General features: G+C 36.8%; 1 protein-coding gene across 1 annotated transcript in view; it reads left to right on the top strand.

Annotated features, from left to right (window-relative positions):
• The window catches only part of CUNH10orf67 (chromosome unknown C10orf67 homolog), a 103735-nt gene that overhangs the window by 14966 nt on the left and 68010 nt on the right, over positions 1-20759 (top strand). The window contains 2 exon segments of the mRNA XM_067562365.1: positions 5163-5309; positions 19855-20002. Coding sequence (XP_067418466.1) covers positions 5163-5309; positions 19855-20002 — 295 coding nt within the window.

Genomic DNA, 20759 nt, shown 5'->3' with positions numbered 1-20759 from the left:
GACATTATACTGCCCTCTAGAGACTGTGGTTAAAGAGCTGAGATATCACACAAATCCTCATTTCAGCAAATTTCTAGATGTCATTTTACCAGTAAGAATAATTCCTGCCAGGAAGTTACTGAACTGAAAGAAAAAACTTTAAATGTGATTTTTGCACCTTTACAGAAAACAGTGTCAGTATTTTCAACTTTTTTTTAATGATTTTTTACGATTGCTTTATTACTGATGTGGGTGGGACACAGGATGGTATTTTTAACTATAATTGTTTATCTGGTATATTACTTAGTACATATTTATGCACAAAATAGCATAGTCAAGTGCAGGTGTATAGCAGCAAGTGTACAACATAGCACCAGAGAGCATCATAGCAAACATTAATAATGGAAAGCAAGCTGGAAAAGGCAAATTTTGGGGAGATATTTAAAGGGGCAGAGGAAGAATATATAGTTATAAGAGGATGAAGACTCTTCCAGGCATATAGAGGAACATGGAAAACCGTGTAGTTGTGAATGAAATCTGGTCAACATTTAGCAAGTGGAGTTTACAGAGAGTGGGACAGAGGAAGGTGAGGAAGAAGAAAGAGCAGTCATAAAGAGAAGTGGAGATCCAAGATGCTGAGAATGAGGCATTGGAATATGATGTAAAAGGAGACACGAACTCGGGACAGATCCAAGAGGCAGAAGAGGAAAATGTTTGCCTCGGTGGGTTGAATAGGCTAACGGGAAGCAAGGGAAGAATCATGGATCCAGGAAGGAGAAAACTAAAATTTTTAGCAGCGGAAAAAAGATAGGTTTTGTAGAGATAGAAGTCACAAAATTTAGCAACAGCCTGGGTATTGAAGGTAGAGTAGAGAGAGACCGTTTGTTGTCTTGTGTCTCTCCTACACCATTTCTGGACAATAACATGAAGTGCCATCATTTGAAAAGTGAAACTGCTGCAGAGTCAAGTACAAAATATTTCAAGTTTCTGGAAGAGCCACCAAATCCTCCCTAACGGTGATTTCAAGATGACAGTTGTCAGCAATTCCAACCTTTTCTTCTAGAGGTGTTTGAAAAGAGGCATCCTCTTTAAAAGCACTATATTTTATGGACTATGTGAACACAGAATTTTGAAGAAAAATCTCAATTTTTAAAAAGCCTCTAGTGAAACACACCAGTGACTACTCTTTGGGAATTATTCCTTCTGAGAGTGAATGCCCATAACAATGCCAGCTTAGTTTTCTGTCTAAAATCTGTATTTGAACATACTTAGCTATGTGCTAAAATATTTTAAAAACAATATTTTAAAAACAAATAGAAAGCAATCCTTATCATGAGGTACCAGCAATTGCACTCTGAAAATATGATTTAAAGAGATGGTGGCCACAAGAATCTTTGATGAAACAAATCATGGATCAGTTGTGCTTTCAAAGTGGTGGTTCTGTAAGAAGTTGATGCAAATCAGAGTTTTTCTTTGTAGATTTTCCCTTTGGAATTCTATGTCAAAGAGCAATAAATTACAATTAACCACCATCTATTGGGAAATAATGTAATTGTCCCTCATGTTGTCATGTGACAATCCAGCATGTCAAAACAGCATTACATGGGGTATCAGAAATAGCAGAGGCATAAGCTTACTGATTTCTTTTAAAATTTCCAGTAAGTGCCTGAAATCATTTTTTACCCCACAACTTCAGAGCAAGTTTAATTGGCACAGCTATGTTATTTTTGGAGTATTGCCAGAGCATCAATGCTTTTAAATCTTTTTATATCTTTGGTGTCTGGGCATGTTTCATTTGCTGATGTTGTTCTCAAAGAAAAAAAGTTGTTTCTATATGTCCAGATCTGATGAAAGTGTTAACATTATTGTGTAGTAATTATAATCATAGTTCTTTTTATATTTAACTTTAAAGCAAAAGAAATTACATTTCTGAGCATTCTAGACAAAGTTCAAACCTGTGGGAAGTTATCAGACATGAAACTTTCTACATTTCTCTCCTCTCTTAGCTGTCCCTTTTCTGACTAGCTGACGTCTCCCCAGACCCCTTACTCATATTATTTTTTCTTACCTTCCATTAATCTATGATTACTTGATTACACACCTAAAATCAATTCAAAGCTGAAAATTTTCAGTACTTGTACTATGTACACAGTCTGGTTACTGCCATTCAAGTTTGCAAAACATTATATTAATTTGCATTTTCCTCTTAATTACTGAGATGTGAAGATGTCATTTCTCTTCATGATTAACTGATCAGATCTACTTTCATCTAAGTTTATTGCTTATCTTAGTGAGATTCAGCGTTCACCATTAAAAACAGAAAGTTCAGGATTAATGTATTAATCAAACACTTATGCTTAAAATATTACAGTGTTTGTTTGGTAGTAAATTCTATAGTAAAGGTTGCAGAACAGTTTTGATGATAAACCCTTCACATATCAGAACTTTCTGAAAAAATTATTTTCTGGTTTGAAGTCTTTTCCGCTTGTTTTTGGGTCAAAGATGAGTCTTTTTTTAAGGTTTGAGCAAGATCCTTTTCACATGTTTTTGAGGATAAGAAAAATGTTTTTTCCCATGCCAGTACTTAAGTTTTAAATGGCTGAATTTTGCAGTTTGAATCTTTAATAATCCTAATTGAAAACATGTCAATAATCCAATTAGAAAACAAAAAATTGGTAGAATATTAATGAAGTTATCAATGACTGAAAATTATGCCAAGATTAATATTGACATATCAGAAGCTATTCTGTAGGAAACAGGGCCTAGGAACTCAATTGTGCATCTTAATTTGAATATAACATTTTGGAATAAAATATTCCAAGATGAAATGAAACAGGCCTTAGAGAGAATGCAGGAGCATTAAAAGGAGCAAGTTAAGGTACAGAGTTAAACATTGTTCACAGGTGTGTTATCTCTTTGTATTGAATCCATTCCCCTCTCACCTTCAAAAAAAACCTGGAGTTGGTAACTTTTTCTGCAGCGTGGCTTTGTCCTCTCATCTACAGCTTCCAGAGGGAGATGTGCAGCTCTGAGTCTCATTTTTAAAAATATTTTCTCTGTACCCAAAGAAATTGAACAGGAGTATATGTTCCCCAAGAAAACCTGGAAACATACAAAGTTTTGTATCGATTTTAAAAATAAAATGCATTCTAAATTACTGGACTTCAGGCATTACTCCCTACACTTGGGCCATGTATTGCATTAAAATATACCTCCCTTTAGAACAAATTATCCAATATATACAACAGGATGAAACTTTTGAAAAATAACTACTTTTAAATTTCTTCAAGAAACAAAAATAGACTGTTATATTCCTTTCCCTATAATAGAGTGTGAAGTGCTATAGTTTGTAGAACTATTGGTGAACCACATTTGATAATGAATATTATTATTTTGTTGTTGTTAAAGTCTGCTTTACATTTACAAAGCAGATGAAAGCATATTAATGGAGAGGCTTTTTGCCCTTTCCTCTCCTTAAATTCAATGCAAAAATTTAAGAATATACAAACTGCTATATTGGGTCAGACTAATGGTCCATTTAGCCCTGTATCCCATCTACAACAGTGGCTAGTGTATGGAACAGGGCAGTTGGAGTGATCCACCCCTATCTTCCCCTCCCAGCTTCAGTCAGAAGTTTGTTAATGCAATGATAATAGTGCAAAATTAAACTGAATGTCAAGACATGCAAATGTTAAAATTCTTTCAGCAATGTTAACTTGCTGTATTGTGCATATGCAGTATTTTCCATTAACTGTAAATTTTTCTTGTTAGATATATATGAAAATATATAGGATGTACAGTGTGACAGTTGTCAGACTGTCTGGAGTGGCTTATGAGAGTGAATACCAACTTCAGGGCAGACCGTTAAGGAACAGGGCATAAACCCCCAACTGGTTGTATGTTCTATAAATAGATTTCACCAACCAATTAATAATCATGAACTCTTAAAGCACGGTAACAGTATTAACAGTATTAACATAACAGACAGTTCCCTTGGGCATGCCAGTCTATCTTGCCTCCTAGGCAAACCTGCCTTTGTGATATATGGTCCCTTTTGCCAAAAAACACAACAATATACACATTATTCCCAGTCCCAAAGGACTAGTTACTTACCCGAGGTCAACTGTACCTCAGATCACAAACCAAAGACAATGCTAGTAGCCAATCCTATAATATTAACTCAAGATTTATTAACTAGGAAAAAGAAGTGAGTTATTTACAAGGTTAAAGCAGGTAAACATACACATGCAAATGAGATAGTCTTATGTTCCAGAAGATGATGATAGCTGCTATAATATACATGCTTTACGTGTCCTTTAGGGCTAACCCAAACTAATTCACTGGGACCCCTTTGCTAGTGCTTAGAAATCTTCACCTGTCAGAGTTCAAGCAGCATAGAGATAACAATTTTTTCTTAACAGGGATTTTTATTACCTTTCCCCAACGTACAGGCTATGATGGGACAAGGGCTTGTGCATGTACCATCTTTAGAAGTACAGGGGAACTAATCAACTGACGTTCCACAACAGCTTGTCTTGTCTCTATAGGTCTTCTTTTGTTGGGGAGAAGATAACGCCACTTGTAGTAAACTAGTATTTCATGCTTGGTAATGCTTCTCCCCTGATTGTGAGGGCTTACAGTCTTAGAAAACATTTTTATAGTTACAGAGCAAACATTTAAGCATTACCTTATAACATGAGATTCAGATATTATAAATAAGATTAATAGATGCAGCATCCTATAAGCATTCCTTAAAGTCTAAACACATTCTTATAACTTTATATCTATTTTAACAATAATAAAACACAGGCAAGCCAGACTGGTTTCCAACTATGCATTTGTGAGTGTCCAGTGAGGCTAAGTGCTCTTGGCATGAGCTTGCACCTGATCTGCCAGGGTCACATCCATCTTTTCTGTTTATCTTTTGCTGTATGTTTTACCACTAATATGGTACTTTATATGCATTTTCTTGTATGATTATTCTGTAAATACTGTTTTGTTTCAGTACATGAAATGCAGTTAAATGTTGTTTTAATGGAAAGCTAATCATATTCAATAGCATTACAGAACTTAGTGTTTAATAATGGTGTTGTTAAGTTACAACAAAAGCATCCTGGAAGAAAAAGTGCTCTGTGATTTATATAAGTAGCACGTCTCACTAGAAAAATCTTCTCTTGCAACAGAAAGATTACTGCATACATGAAGATGCAGGTTCCTCATTAGCAGTGAACTGGCACGCTTTGATGAACAAGCTCCAGGAGAAAGAGTCTAAAATTCAAAAATTAGAAGCAGAAATACAAGAATATCAGGAAAGTGAAGGTACAAAAATGGTAGGTTTTTTTAAAAAAAGTAATGAATTTATTCTTTGAACATGTTTAGTAGTAGCACTTTCTAGTCTCATTATAAGGGTATAGGAAACTTGCTAGAAACCGTATTCAGGACTTTTCTTGCACTTAGAGGGCCAGATGCTTAGCTGGTATAAATTGATGCAACTCTGACTGCATTCAAGATGCACAGATTTACACTTGCTCAGGTTCTGGCCCAGCATTGGCAATTATACCCCATGCTATTCTTCCACTTCAAATTTTGTCTAACAGTAGTTCTTATTATTAGTTTAGGCTGTTTGTTCCAAATATGAACTCCTCAGGTAAGGAAATTCCGTCTATGTTCTGTTAGTCCCTCTCTTCCTTTGTTTAATTTGTCTATGTGTACCTCTGACCTGTTAAATAACATCAGTTGGAAGTGACAGAGGAGGAAAAGGACCTGGGCATACTGGTTGATCACAGGATGACTATGAGCCACCAGTGTGATGTGGCCATGAAAAAAGCTAATGCGGTCCTAGGATGCATCAGACAAGGTATTTCCAGTAAAGATCAGGAGGTTTTAGTACCGTTATACAAGGTACTGGTGAGACCTCATCTGGAATATTGTGTGCAGTTCTCGTCCCTCCTGTTTAAGAAAGATGAATTCAAACTGGAACAGGTGCAGAGAAGGGCTATTAGGATGATCTGTGGAATGGGAAAACCTGCCTTATGAGAGGAGACTCAAAGAGTTTGGCTTTTTAGCCTAACCAGAAGAAGATTGAATGGAGATATGACTGCTCTCTGTAAATACATCAGAGGGATAAATACCGGGGAGGCAGAGGAATTATTTAAGTTCAGCGCCAGTGTGGACACAAGAACAAATGGATATAAACTGGCCATCAGGAAGTTTAGACTTGAAATCAGACATAGTTTTCTAACCATCAGAGGAGTGAAGTTCTGGAATAGCCTTCCAAAGGCAGCAGTGGGGAAAAAACCTAGCTGTCTTCAAAATTGAGCTTAATAAATTTATGGAGTGGATGGTATGATGGAACAGCCTAATTTGGCAATTAACTGATCTTTGACTACTAGTGGTAAATATGCCAATGGCCTGTGATGGGATGTTTGATGGGGTGGGTTCTAAGTTACTACAGAGAATTCTTTCTTGGGTGTCTGGCTGGTGAGTCTTGCCCACATTCTCAGGGTTTAGCTGATCACCATATTTGGTGTTGGTAAGGAATTTCCCCCCAGGACAGATTGGCAAAGGCACTGGGGGCTTTTCGCCTTCCTCTGTAGCATGGGGCACAGGTCACTTGCTGGTGGATTCTCTGTACCTTAAAGTCTTTAAACCATGATTTGAGGACTTCAATAACTCAGTCCTAAGTTAGAGGTTTATTACAGGAGTGGGTGGGTGAGGTTCTGTGGCCTGTGTTGTGCAGGAAGTCAGACTAGATGATCATATTGGTCCCTTCTGACCTTAAAGTCTATGAACACCAACTCAGATAAATACTTATCATGTCTCTTTGGGTTTTTCTCTTTAAGATTATGGAGATCAGTAAAATTAACTCATCAATACTTCAAGTACTAATATAACTTGAGACACTTCCTTTTTAGTTTGTTTTTATTAATACCTGCAAAAAAAGTTTAAACATTGTAATCATTATTTGGGTATGATTATCAATAGACACTGGAGGCATTTTTCAGGGGTAAGTCTTTTCAAACTAAAAATGATTTGTGAAAACTAGTTACGGTTGCTAATGAACAAAACATATTCAAAACCATGAAATACAGAGTATTGCCATATACCTACATAGGTTATCTTCTTGTCCATCAATACCCACAGATACAACCTTGTCCATTCCCTTTGCAAACTAACTCTACTCAACCACAGCCCAGAGAAAAGGGAGAACTCCACAACACCTTCTCAAAACTTCACATATGCTATGGACTTAATTCACTGTGAGGAAAAGTGCCATTTTTGAAGAAAAGAAGTCAGGTCTTAATCACATACTTGTTTGGAGAGATAGGTCATGGATTTTCTATCAAAGTTTTAATAATGTAGCCAACTGTGAAGCTTCACCAGTGAGCTTACATATAAAATTTCATGTGCTGAAATAAGGACACCGTTATGCATTTTAGTGGGATGTTTGGTCTTTTATGCTCCTTCCTGGTTGCCATAGACAGAACTCAGTGCCTCAGAGAAATGGATTGAGGAAACGAGGCTATTGATGGATTCATGAGTGTTTCTGTGGGTATCTCTATGCCCCAGAAAAGATTGGCCAAACGTTTGGCATCAACTCAACATAACAAGGAAAGGTTGGGAGAAGTGTCAGAGTTCTGGCCCCAGTAAGGACTTAGGATGAGCAGGCAATTGGATGCTTCCAGGTTCTTAGTAGGAGGGAGAAATACCACTGTAAATAAAATCTCTGTCAGCTTGACCCTTTTCCCCTTATTCCTACACATCTGCCTCTCACTTTCTATGATATTTCTTATCTCAATTTGTCTGTAAAAGGTTCCTCTAGGATGTTCTTCCACATTTTCCTACTGCTACTTGGGGATCTCTCTCTGTCTACAAGTATGGTTCAGCACACCGCAAAGAACCTGGGCTTCTCCTATAGCTTAACATTACATCTTATCATAAATTAATGCTATGAGCAGGAGAATGGAGTTTAAGGTATTTTTTGGTTAAAACAATTTTTACTTTATATAAAGGATGAAGACTATATTTTGTCTTTTTATTTGCTTTTTGACTCTTTGGCCTCTTAAAAACAGGTTTGCCTTTGCAATGAAGATTTGCTGACCATTAATCTATAATGCAAAGTACACCCATGTGTAGTGGGCGTTTTTAAAATGGAAAGATTTGAGGTTTTTACTTAGATGTTTATGGTGTCTAGTATTAACTCTTCATCTGAAACAACTGAATATTTTTAGTAAGACTTACTAGTAATGTGTGGATTTTCTTATTGAAGTTTCCATATGTGCACTGTTGAGATATTGTAATAATGATTGAAAGGACTCCTTACAGTTTGCACTTATAATAATCCATAGATCAAGGATTTATTGGCACCATTAAGGATGAATGTGTTAGTGATCTATGGACTACCTACAAATAGTGATTAATAAATTGGACACATTACCTCTTTGTTGATGGGTAAGTGGCAACAAGTCTAATGGAGTTTCTGAATCATGTAATTGGGAAGGCAGTGTATGGCTGGTTCTCATTAAGGATCTGATCCTACAGCTTTTGGGAGTAGTACCATTGAAATCAATGGGATTATTAACATGAATAAAGACCGCAGGATCAAGTCTCTAGTGAGGGGTTGGATTTGTGTAGTACTTTTACACCCTAACCCACCATGTTTTGGGAGATTTAGGCCAAGTCTTAGGCCTGGTCTATGCTAAATATGTGTGTCTGTATAGCTATGTCTCTCAGGGGTGTGAAAAGTCCACACCCGCTGAGAAATGTAGCTATATCAACCTAACCTCTGGTATAGACAGTGCTAAGTCAATGGAAGAATTCTTTTGTTGACTTAGCTACCACCTCTCAGGGAATTGGATTACTTATACTGACAGGAGAAGCACCCCCATCAGCACAGGTAGTGCCTACACTGAAGCACTGCAGCAGGGCAGCTGCACCGCTATAGCATTTTAAATGTAGACATCCCCTGAAGTAGAAAATGACAAATGAATGTTGTAACAGCCTGTGCAAACAGCAAATTAAAACACAAAGTGGAAAAAGACCAAAGTTGTTTCAACTGAAAGTTGTTTTTGAAGATATATTGGACCTCCTGGAATTATTTTTCTTTAAATGTTTCTCCTGTTAAAAGGACGATTGGCAGATAAAAAGTCATTTTCAGGGCAGAGACAGTATATTTGTATGTTTTTGTGAAGTGCCTAGATCAGTGAGGCCCCTGAGTGAATTTGCAATATAAAACATGTAATAATAATTTCTGAATGAGGGTCTATGGTCAGAAGAAGCCGCTGAAACTACTGGAGAAAATAAAAATACTACTAACCTGATTTTCCAGATTTAATTAAAAACTGATAAAAGTGGCACAGAAGTTGACCACCTAAGAACAGTTTCCTTATTTAAACTGCATCAAAGAGAATAACGCACTATAGGGGAGAATTTTGCCTCATGTGAATTAAGTATTTAAAGAAATAATGTTTAATAGTCATTGAGGCAAGAACTTGAATTATCACAAGTGATTAAAAATTTAAGAAATAAGACTGAGTAAACTTCATTATTCCACAAAAGAAAAGATCATATAGGAATTGTGGCAGAAGTGGGTCTTGAGAAGGGACTTGAAGGGGGAGAGAGAACCTTACAGATCACTTCATTTTATTTACAGGTTTGGTACTTGAGAATTTTAAGAATTTGACCTGCAAAATACTGTAGGCAGTGGAGAAGAGCCTGCATTAAGGAGGCACTGAGGACCAACTTGCACTAACAAAGGGAAAAAAGGCAATGCTATTTATATAGCACCAACAGTTAACATCAGCACACTTTATTCACTGGTTCCATTTCCTAAGTGCACTTCATTGGGTATGTCTACAGTGCAATAAAAAAATCAAGGGTACTGAGTCTCAGCACCCAGGTCAGTTGCCAGGCTCAGGCTACGGGGCTATAAAATTGCAGTGTAGATGTTTATGCCGCATGTCTCCTATCCCAGTGTAGACATATTCCTCGAGGCTCTGGGAAACCTAGATTCACCTAGGGAGGGTCATATAGAATCAGACACTCAAAAAAAGCACTACCTATAAATTGTGAAGCTTCATAATATATACATTGGAATGTACATCCTATCTGTAAAATAATTTTTACACGCACATCTTACGTGAGAGTAACATTAGGGTTGTAATCAAGACTAATGTTAATCTAGTGTGAAGTGGTTACTTATGTTATGCTACTTATGCAGAGACTTGAGTCAAGAGACCCCTGTAGGTAAAGGGCCTGGACACAGGTGAGGTGGAACAGATAACCTAAGAATGAACCTGTCTCCCAGCCTAGATGCTGAGGTGGAGGTTTGCTTATGTTTTGTTGTTCCTTTTTGTTAAATAAATGAGACCCTTAGAAGAGGGTGCTCTTTAGTACCTGAATGCCTGCTTGGACACGTTAATATCCTGGATGATGAAAAATCGAAGCAGGGCTCACCTGCAGTGCCACATCTGATGGCAAGGGGTAAGCCAGGATGGACTACGCTATAATGGGAAGCTAATAATCTCAGTTGGAGGCTAGCTGGAGCATCCAGGATGACATTAAACTAGCAATGCACAGGGAGAGTGCTAAGAAGGCCAGTGTGGTACAAACTCAAACACGTGTCACAAACAAATTGAGTGGCAGTGGATTTTAAGAGAAGAAATTTTTCAGCTGCTTATGTATCAATGGAGTCTGAGAAATAAGCAAAAGGAATTGGAAAATTATCACTGATGAGAAGAAATTTGATATAATTGGCATTACTGATATCTGGTGGGATGATTTGCATGACTGGAATGTTAAAATCACTGGTTTATCACCTGTTGAAGGATAGAGTAGGTAAAAAATGTGTGTGTGGAAGGAGCACATTCCATTAAAGCCACTCTTGTTTGTTTTAGAGTTATTGATAATTCAGAACCACAGAATCTTGAATGCATATGGCTCAATGTGCTGATAAAGTCCAGGAAGAGGTACTGGTGGAGATCTATTACAGACCACCAAATCAAACTGGAGAACAGGATGAGTTACAAGATGAGACCAGTAATCATGACCTGATTGCATTCAATATGGGCAAACAAAGGACAGTCCCAATCTGTTATATATGTTTAGTGCATCAAAAGGGCTAATTTCCCAAAGCTGAGGAAACGAGTGAAATTGACTGGGAGGAAAAATTTAGACAAAAAGGTAAATGAAAATTAGAGTTCTTTAAGAGAAACGTATTAGATGGCCAAAAAGCCACAGTTCATCAATCAAGAAAGAGGACAATTTTAGCTAAAAGCTGATCTTGGTTCAGTGGTGAAGTAAAGGCAGCAATTAGAAATGAAAAAAAAATTAAATGGAAAAAGGATAAGTAGATATTGGTTAACGTATATTAGATGTTGTGAAGTCTAGAAAATCGATAAGGGAAACACTAAAGAAAAATCAATATCTGTTCTATATTTGGAAAGAAACAGGATGATGTGCTTGTATCACAGGAGAGCGATTAAGTACTTTCCAGCCCAATATTAACCAAGGAATATCTTAAACAATGTCTGCTTGGGTTAGACCCTTTTAAATCAGCAGGCCTAAGTAACTGGTACCGAGAAGTCCTAAAAGAGATGGCTGAGGAGGTCTCTAGCCCATTTATGTTAATTTTTAATAAATTTTGGAATACTGGGGAAATTCTAGAACAGTGGCTCTCAACCTTTCCAGACTACTGTATCCCTTTCAGGAGTCTGATTTGTCTTGAGTACCCTAAACGTCACTTGTTTACAATTTCACTACTTGTTTACAAAATCAGACTTAAAAATATAAAAATGCCACATCACACACTTACTGAAAAATTGCTTACTTTTTCATTTTTACCATATAATTATAAAATAAATCAATTGGAATATAAATATTGTACTTGCATTTCAGTGTATAGTATATAGAGCAGTATAAACAAGTCATTGTCTGTATGAAATTTTAGTTTGTACTGACTTCACTAGTGCTTTTTATGTAGCCTGTTGTAAAACTAGGCAAATATCTAGATGAGCTGATGTAACACTGGAAGACTTCTGCGTATTCCCAGGGATATGCATACCCCTGGTTGAGAACTGCTGTTCTAGAAGACTAGAAAAGTGCTAATGTTGTGCAAATATTCAAAAGGGACAAGTGAGGTCACCTAGCTAACTACAGGCAAGTTAGCATGACATCTTCCCTGAGCACAATAATGGGAAAGTAGATATGGGATTCATTTAATAAATAATTAAAGGATAAGAATATGATGAGTACCTCTCAACATAGTTTTGTGGAAAACAAACCTGATTTTATTCTTTGAGGAGATTACAAGTTTGGTGTTAAAAGTAACTGAGTAGACATAATAGACTTTTATTTGACCTTGTACAGCATGGCATTCTGATGATAAAATTGGCATTATACAATATCAATAAAGCATGTGTTAAATGAATTAGAGACTGGTTGACAGATCTCAAAAATTAATCATAAGTGGGAAATCAACATCAAATCAGAGTATTTCTACTGGGGTTTGGTACTAAGCTGGACGCTATTCAACATTTTCATCATGGTCTGGAAGTACATATAAAATTACTGCTGATAAAATGTATAGCTGACACAAAGATTGGCAGAGTGACAAATAATGAGAACAGAGCAATCATACATAGTAATCTGGATCACTTGGTAACTGGGCACATTCAAACAAAAGTGTTTTAATACAGACAAATACGAAGTTACACATCTAGGAATAAGGAATGCAGGCCATACCTACAGAACGGAGAACCATATCCTGGAAAGCAGTGACTCTGAAGAAGATTTAGTGGGTCGTACTGGAGAAGCAACTCAATCTAGCTCCCAATACAAAGCTGTGGCAAAATGAGCTAATGTGATCCTCGAACGTATAAACAGATGAATAGTGAGTAGAAGTAGGGAGGTGATTTTGCTTTGGTGTAAGCTGGGGGTTGTCAAACTTACTGATGCCCCTGAGATACCTCTCCCCGCTGGACAGAATCATCTAGCCCTACCACCTTGCCACAGGACAGAAGTTCTGAGCTTCTCACCCCAGTCTGGTAAGCAAAGAATGGGCGACAGGGAGGGGGAAGCAGAGGACTCTGAGCACTGCACTTTAACTCTAAAAGAGCCACATGTGACTCACGAACAACAGTTTGGCCACCCTGGTGTAAGGCATTGGTGAGACAGATGCTAGAATACTACATTCCAGTGTCCACATTTTAAAAGCAATGTTGGAAAAATGGGAGAGGATGTAGAAAAGAGCCACAAAAATTATTTAAGTACTGACATAAATGCCTTACAGTGATAATCTTTGGGTACATCTACTTTGCAATTAGCCCATGCCATTAGGCTTTGGCTAAGGGGCTGTTCAGTTGCACTGTAGATGTTCGAGCTCAGGCTGCAGCCTGAGCCTGAATGTGTGTACCGCAGTTAAACAGCCCTTTATCCCAAGCCCCATGAGCCTGGGTCAGCTGGCAGGGGCCAGCTGCGTTTTTTAATTGTAGTGTAGACATACCCTTAAAGGGCTCATTCTGTTTAGTTTATCAAAGAGCCAGGTAGTAAAGGGCTTTTTAATCTAGCAGAGAAAAGCATAACAAGAATCATGGCTGGAAGCTGATACCAGACAAATTCCAATCGGAAATAAGGCACACATTTTTAACAATGAAAGTAACTACCAAGGAAATTGACGTGTTCTCCTATCTTGATATCTTCAAATCAAGACTGGATTCCTTTCTGGAAGATATACTTTAGCCACACACAAGTTATTGGGCTCAATACAGGAGTAACTGTGTGGAATTTAATGGCTTGGGATATACAGGAGGTTAAACTAAATGATCTGATGGTCCTTTCTGACCTTAAACTCTATGAATCTATGAAATATGTAAATTTATTCACTGTAAAATAATTAAAATGGTAAATGTATCCCTGGAACATCATATCGTTGAATGAATATTTTAAAAATAAATTAAAAGGGTATCTTTCCCTTCTAATAGCTACTAACTAAAGTATAGTAAATGAAAGTTTGCTTTTCATAGAAATGTAGTACTGGAAAGGACCTCGATACGTCATCTAGTCTGGTTCCCACCCTGAGGCAGGACAGTACATCAGATACTTCTTGTACAATTGCCCCCTCTTGTGGTATAAGTAATGCAGACACAAGTACTTAAAATATATCTTAAAAAGAAAAAGGTGCATAATAATCTGGATAACTTTCTAAGAATGATTTTTTTTTAGGACAAACACACAATATCAACAAAAAATTGAAAAATCTTCTCTTTCATTCTTTTAACCAAATTATGTACAAATACTTTAGTCTTTTGTACTCTAATTGGTTTATTGATATTATACATAACATTTAATTGTGATATGTCTATAAAATAATTATAACTAATTCTAAAAATGCTGTTTGTTTATTTTTTAAGTGTTTTTTAATAAACACCCTGATACATAGATATGAGAAATACAGATTCCTGCAGCTGGATATATAAAGGACTATATTCTTCCACACTTACACTTTCTGAAATGAGTGGGACTATCAGAGTAGAGGTTTTGGAACAAATTAATAAATTAAACAGTAATAAGTCACCAGCATCCAATGGTATTCACCCAAGTGTTCAAAGAAATTCAGATATGAAATTGCAGAACTACTAAATATTGTATGTAACCCAATCACTTAAATCAGCTTCTGTACCAGTTTGTTAAGGAAGAGACAACAAATCGTGTTCATCTATGTGTCTGATCATTCTGTTCTTTACTATAGTTTCAACCAATTTTCCTGGTACTTAAGTTAGGCTAACTGGCCTGTAATTGTCAGGATTTTGTAAAGGGAAATGATGTCTCATCAATAAAGCAGAATTCATTGAGGGGGTAAACAAATGTGGACTTGTAGTGTACATGGACTTTCAGAAAGCCTTTGACAAGGTCCCTCACCAAAGGCTCTTAAGCAAAGTAAGCAGTCGTGGGATAAGAGGGAAGATCCTCTCATGGAGCAGTAACTGAAAAGACAGGAGACAAAGGATAGGAATAAATGATCAGTTTTCAGAATGGAGAGAGGTAAGTAGGGATACACAGAGAGATGGCAAAATTTGCAGATGATAAAAAATTATCCAAAATAGTTAAGTCTAAAGCAGACTGTGAAGAGTTACAAAGGGATCCCACAAAACTGAGTAACAAAATGCCAGATGAAATTCAATATTGATAAATGCATATTAGAAAACATAATCCCAACTATATATGCAAAATGATGGAGTCTAAATTAGCTGCTACAACTCAAAAAAGACGTTTTAGAGGCATGGTGGATAGTTCTCTGAAAATATACGCTCAAAGTGCAGCAGCAGTCAGAAAAGCTAACAAAGTTAGGAACCATTAGGAAAGGAATAGATAATAAGACAGAAAATATAATGCCACTATATAAATCCATGTATGCCCTCACCTTGAATGCTGTGTGTAATTCTGGTCACCCCATTTCAAAAAATAGAAATGGGAAAAGTACAGAGAATGGCAACAACAATGATTAAGGATATGGAACAGCTTCTGCATGAGGGGAGATTAAAAAGACTTTTCACCTTGGAAAAGAGATGACTAAGGGGTCGGGGAATATGATAGAGGTCTATAAAATCATGAATGGTGTGAGAAAGTGAATAAGGAAGTGTTATTTACCCCTTCACATAACACACGAACCAAGGGTCACTCAATGAAATTAGGCAGCAGATTTTAAACAAACAAAAGGAAGTATCTCACACAATGCACAGTCAACCAGTGAAACTCATTGCCAGAGGATGTTGTGAAGGCCAAAAGTATGACTGGATTCAAGAAAGAATTAGATAAATTCATGGAGGATATGTCCATCAACGGCTATTAACCAAGATGGTCAGGGAGGCAACCAAACTCTCTCGGTGTGGACAATGGGATGGATCACATTTAATTGCTCTGTTCTGTTCATTCCCTCTGAAGCTTCTGGTATTGGCCACTGTCAGAAGATCATAGAATCATAGAGTTGGAAGGGACCTCAGGAGGTCATCTAGTCCAACCCCCTGCTCAAAGCAGGACTAACCTCAGCTAAATAATCCCAGCGAGGGTTTTGTCAAGCCGCAGCTTAAAAACCTCTTAAAGATGGAGATTCTACCTCCCTAGGTAACCCATTCCAGTGCTTCACCACCCTCCTAGTGAAAAGCTTTTTCCTACTGTCCAACCTAGACCTCCCCAACTGCAACTTGAGACCATTGCTCCTTGTTCTGTCATCTGCCACCACTGAGAACAGCCTAGCTCCATCTTCCCTGGAACCCCCATTCAGGTAGTTAAAGACTGCTATCAAATCCCCCTCATTCTTCTCTTCTGCAGACTAAACAAGCCCAGTTCCCTTAGCCTCTCCTCATAAGTCTTGTGCTCCAGCCCCCTAATCATTTTTGTTGCCCTCCGCTGGACTCTCTCCAAGTTCTCCACATCCTTTTTGTAGTGGGGGGGCCCAAAACTGGACACAATACTCCAAATGCGGCCTCACCAATGCCGAATAGAGGAGAATAATCACTTCCTGCGATCTGCTAGCAATGCTTCTCCTAATTCAGCCCAATATGCTATTAGCCTTCTTGGCAATCAGGGCACACTGCTGACTTATATCCAGCTTCTTATTCACTGTTACCCCCAGGTCCTTTTCTGCAGAACTGCTGCCTAGCTCGTCGGTCCCCAGTCTGTAGCTGTGCATGGGATTCTTCCATCCTAAGTGCAGGACTCTGCACTTGTCCTTGTTGAACCTCATCAGATTTCTTTTGGCCCAATCCTCCAGTTTGTTTAGGTCCTTCTGTATCCTATCCCTACCTTCCAGGGTTTCCACCACTCCCCCTAGCTTAGTGTCATCTGCAAACTTGCTGAGGATGCAATCTATCCCATCCTCCATATCATTAATGAAGATGTTGAACAAAACCGGCCCCAGGACCGACCCCTGGAGGCACTCCGCTTGTGACCGGCTGCCAGTTAGACATGGAGCCATTGATCACTACTCGTTGAGCCCTACGCTCTAGCCAGTTCTCTATCCATTTTATAGTCCATTCATCCAACCCATACTTCTTTAACTTGCTGATAAGAATACTGTGAGAGACCATATCAAAAGCTTTGCTAAAGTCAAGGTATATCACGTCCACCGCTTTCCCCACATCCACAGGGCCAGTCACCTCTTTATAGAAAGCAATCAGGTTGGTCAGGCATGACTTTCCCTTGGTGAATCCGTGTTGATTGTTCCTGATCACCTTCCTCTCTTTCAAGTCCCTTAAGATGGGGGTACTGGGCTATATGGGCCATTAGTCTGACCTAGTATGGCCATTCTTATGTTCTTATGTTTAAGTGTTTAAGGCACTATTCAGCATGCAGTAAGGGTGGTAGAATCTGGCCTTAAATTTGTCATATTTCAAAGTAATGTATTCATATTTACCTATTGTTCTATTATAAATTTAATCAAAGTGTGTATCTTTAGTAACTGTATATTTTTGCATTAATTAAAACTAAATAAAAACAATTTTGAGTTTTAAAAATTATTATTGGGTAAATTGTAGACGGAAAGTAACAAATCAGCAATTATTATATAAAGTCAGAAATTTTAAAACCTTATGAGTGCCAATCACTTTCTAGCCTCTTTTTGCTTACATGATTCAGTTTAAAGTCCCTTTGGTTTAAGCAAGCCAAAACTACTGCTGTGGGCAGATGGTAGAGAAAACACTACCACAAAACCTGCCACTCAAAGTTAACAGATGACTGTAGCTACAGAGAACTGTCCCTTTGTTCGTTTTGCTAATGAGTGTCCTCATTGCAGCAGGAGACTGAATAGTTAATTATTTGCAGTTCTTGTTTCTAACAGATGGTGGAGCTAGAGCTAAAGGTTATCCATGCAAAGCACAAACCATAAATTGATCTATAAGTAAAATAAGCCTGCTATGTTTTTCTGAATTGTTGCATTAAAACAATAAGAGATCAAAGGACTACATTTAGATTTTAAAACACCACTTAAAATTTTACACTTTGATTCAGGTGACTAATTAAAACAGTTCTAGTTTAATTTATGATGATGGCTGCTCCTCATGCTATCAGCTGTTGATGCTCAAATTCTGCTAGGGCAAAGCATCTAATGCTAAAGCCTATCAAGTACTTAAACAGTTATTTAAAAGTCTTTTGAAATTGAAAATTTGTTCTGTAATGGTTTAGAGTTGGACAGTGTCAGAGAAAAATGATAAATAATCACTCAAATATTTTAATGGCTGTTTTATTAACAGCAGCTTGTTAGAACTTCCTACAGGATTCCCAAGATTCTGGAAAGGGTTCTTATAAAAATTAATCCTAGTCTAGCATTTAATAAGAATAACTAAAAATCTCTTTTGTTAGATGTTATTGAGAATATATAATATGAAAATCTGTATTACTTACTTAACATAATTTTATTAAACAACATTTGACCTTTTGAGAAATTGCCCTTTCTTAGTGAAAAAGGAGAGCTACAAATTAATAATAGGGTTGAATTTCTAAAGCACTCTGTGGAATTTTATCCTCATGATTCATTGGGAGTGAAATCATTAGGAGTCATGTGGCCAGAACTCTGTGTCAAACCTTTGAAATAGTTGTGCAGGAATGAATGTTAGCCATCAATATATTTTGGTTTTGAGTTCAGGTTTACATGTTTTCTAAAAAACTCAGAATTTTACTTCTGAAATTCTAGATACCAGATTCTAAATTTTTATCATTAGGTAGCCTAGAAAAGGAGGCCCTACTTTCACATGCTTATTTTTAATAGGTGAAACAAATATCTTAAATTTCCTTTAATAAGCAAAGTAATTAATAACCTGTGCTTTGTTTTTAATATTTCAAGGCTTTTGGAATTCAACTTCATAGCCTGATATTACTCTAAAGTTTTGTTCCAGCTTCCGAAAGCTTTTCTGTAATTTTAAAAGAAATATGTGGCAGTAAAATCTGGACAGCCATAAGACAATATATGCAAATGTTTTCAATAGCTTTGAAACAGACAAGAAAAAAAGAGTAGCTGTCCCAATAAGCTTCAGTTGCATAAGAAGTCTTTTCCATAATGGATGTGGCAAGATTTAAACAAAGGACACGCATAATAAAAATGTAAATGAGTTTGCTTTACTAAAACTATAACTTTAAAGTCTTTTGTTGTATGTTATCCTGGAACCTTCTTACAAGGTAATCACTGTTTGCATAGAGATTTAAACCATAGTCTTCAATAGCATTAAACCCCTGCACGGTCTATGTGTGACAGGCATGCAAAGCCATGTTAATGTTCAGAATATGAATTGCCTCTGGGTGGCTCCGACACCAAGTAGAAAACCAACTGTGTTGGTATCAGAAGGCCTGATGGACTCCATGCGGCTTCCAGCCTGAAAACTTCACCACTTTGACATGTGATGTGCTCCTCATGACACTGGCAGCACTGTCACTGAGAAATGGCACAAAGGCAACAAGCCCCCCTCCTTAGCCATGCACTTTGCAACCCCCTGGTGTTGCCTGTCCACAATCTCTCCTGCCTGCCTAGTTACAGACGGCACTTCATAAACACAGAGGGAAGTGTGGGTGGATAGGCCCCAGCTGCCTTCCTGGACACAGCCTCCATAATAAATTGACCTGAATGATGGGGGCACACAAACAGTATGATATGCATTATTCCTGTCAATAAAATGTCCCCATGTGTTATGGTCTTTGTATATAATGTACTGCAGTCTTTCTTCCAGCAAGATCCTATTTAGTCTCTTAACTTTTTTCTATTCATATTATAACAGTATAATATAATTCAGTAACTTATATGATAGCTGTGTTGTATAATTATTATATTTGTGCAGCATATTTAAATCCTTGATTCTTTACTTAGAAATACAAGGGCTCTCAATCTTTCAGATTATCTTTGACGAAGATGATGATAATGAAAAAAAAATGCTCGAAAAAGAAATTGAGGAATTCAGAGAAGAGGTTTCTAGATTACTTGATAAGATTTTACATCTTGATGAGTCCCTGAAACGCAGTGAAAAAGAAAATTATAAATTAGGTAACATTTTCATGTGATGTTAAGTCAAGATGAAATTTAAATACAATATAAATTAAATGTTAAAATCAAAATGCAAATACTAGTATGGTTCAAAAATGTGGTAAGTTATTCTTGGATTTTCTATCTGCTTGTTTTGTACTTTTTAATTATCCTACATTTTTATATATTTACTCCAATTTGAAGGCATATATTTACATTTTTTTAACTCATGATAAAGGAATATTTGTTGTTCATATGGAAGTTGAGACTTCAAATGTTGGTTAACAGTGTTGCTGGAGTTAATAAAATATAACACTGTTATTTTGTAGTCTGCAAAATTACTAAAATCTGAAAAAAGTGTTATGTAAATATTTATATTTGTAAATGATGAAATATGCTGTTAGTTTTAATTTGTTGCCTTAATATGAGGAGGTAAAATGTACACTGTATATAAAATAGGTTTCTGTGCTTATGCATATGTATTAACATACAAATATGAATTTTATGTTTCTTTAGAAGTCTTCTTCAAGAATCAGTTTCTTTTTCAAGTTACCAACAGTTTTCAGAACATTTACTTGACCTTTTTTTAAAAGGAATTCATTTTGTCTTATTCTGAAATTGAGAGTGTGTGTAAAATTATATATATAAAAACACACACACACATCATTCAGGTAAAAAGAATAATTAATAAGTTCAGTCTTTACTTTCAAGTTACCTCTGGTATATTGTCAGTGTTAGAAAGCTCTCATGAAAGCTAGAAATCTATGGCATTAGAACA

Source organism: Emydura macquarii, unplaced genomic scaffold, assembly GCF_026122565.2.
Source record: "Emydura macquarii macquarii isolate MOO-44397 ecotype Brisbane River unplaced genomic scaffold, CSIRO-AGI_Emac_v2 contig_2422, whole genome shotgun sequence".
In the NCBI taxonomy this organism is placed as follows: Eukaryota; Metazoa; Chordata; order Testudines; family Chelidae; genus Emydura; species Emydura macquarii.
The sequence above is the reverse complement of the archived record's forward strand: the minus strand, read 5'-3'. Positions and strand labels throughout refer to the sequence as shown.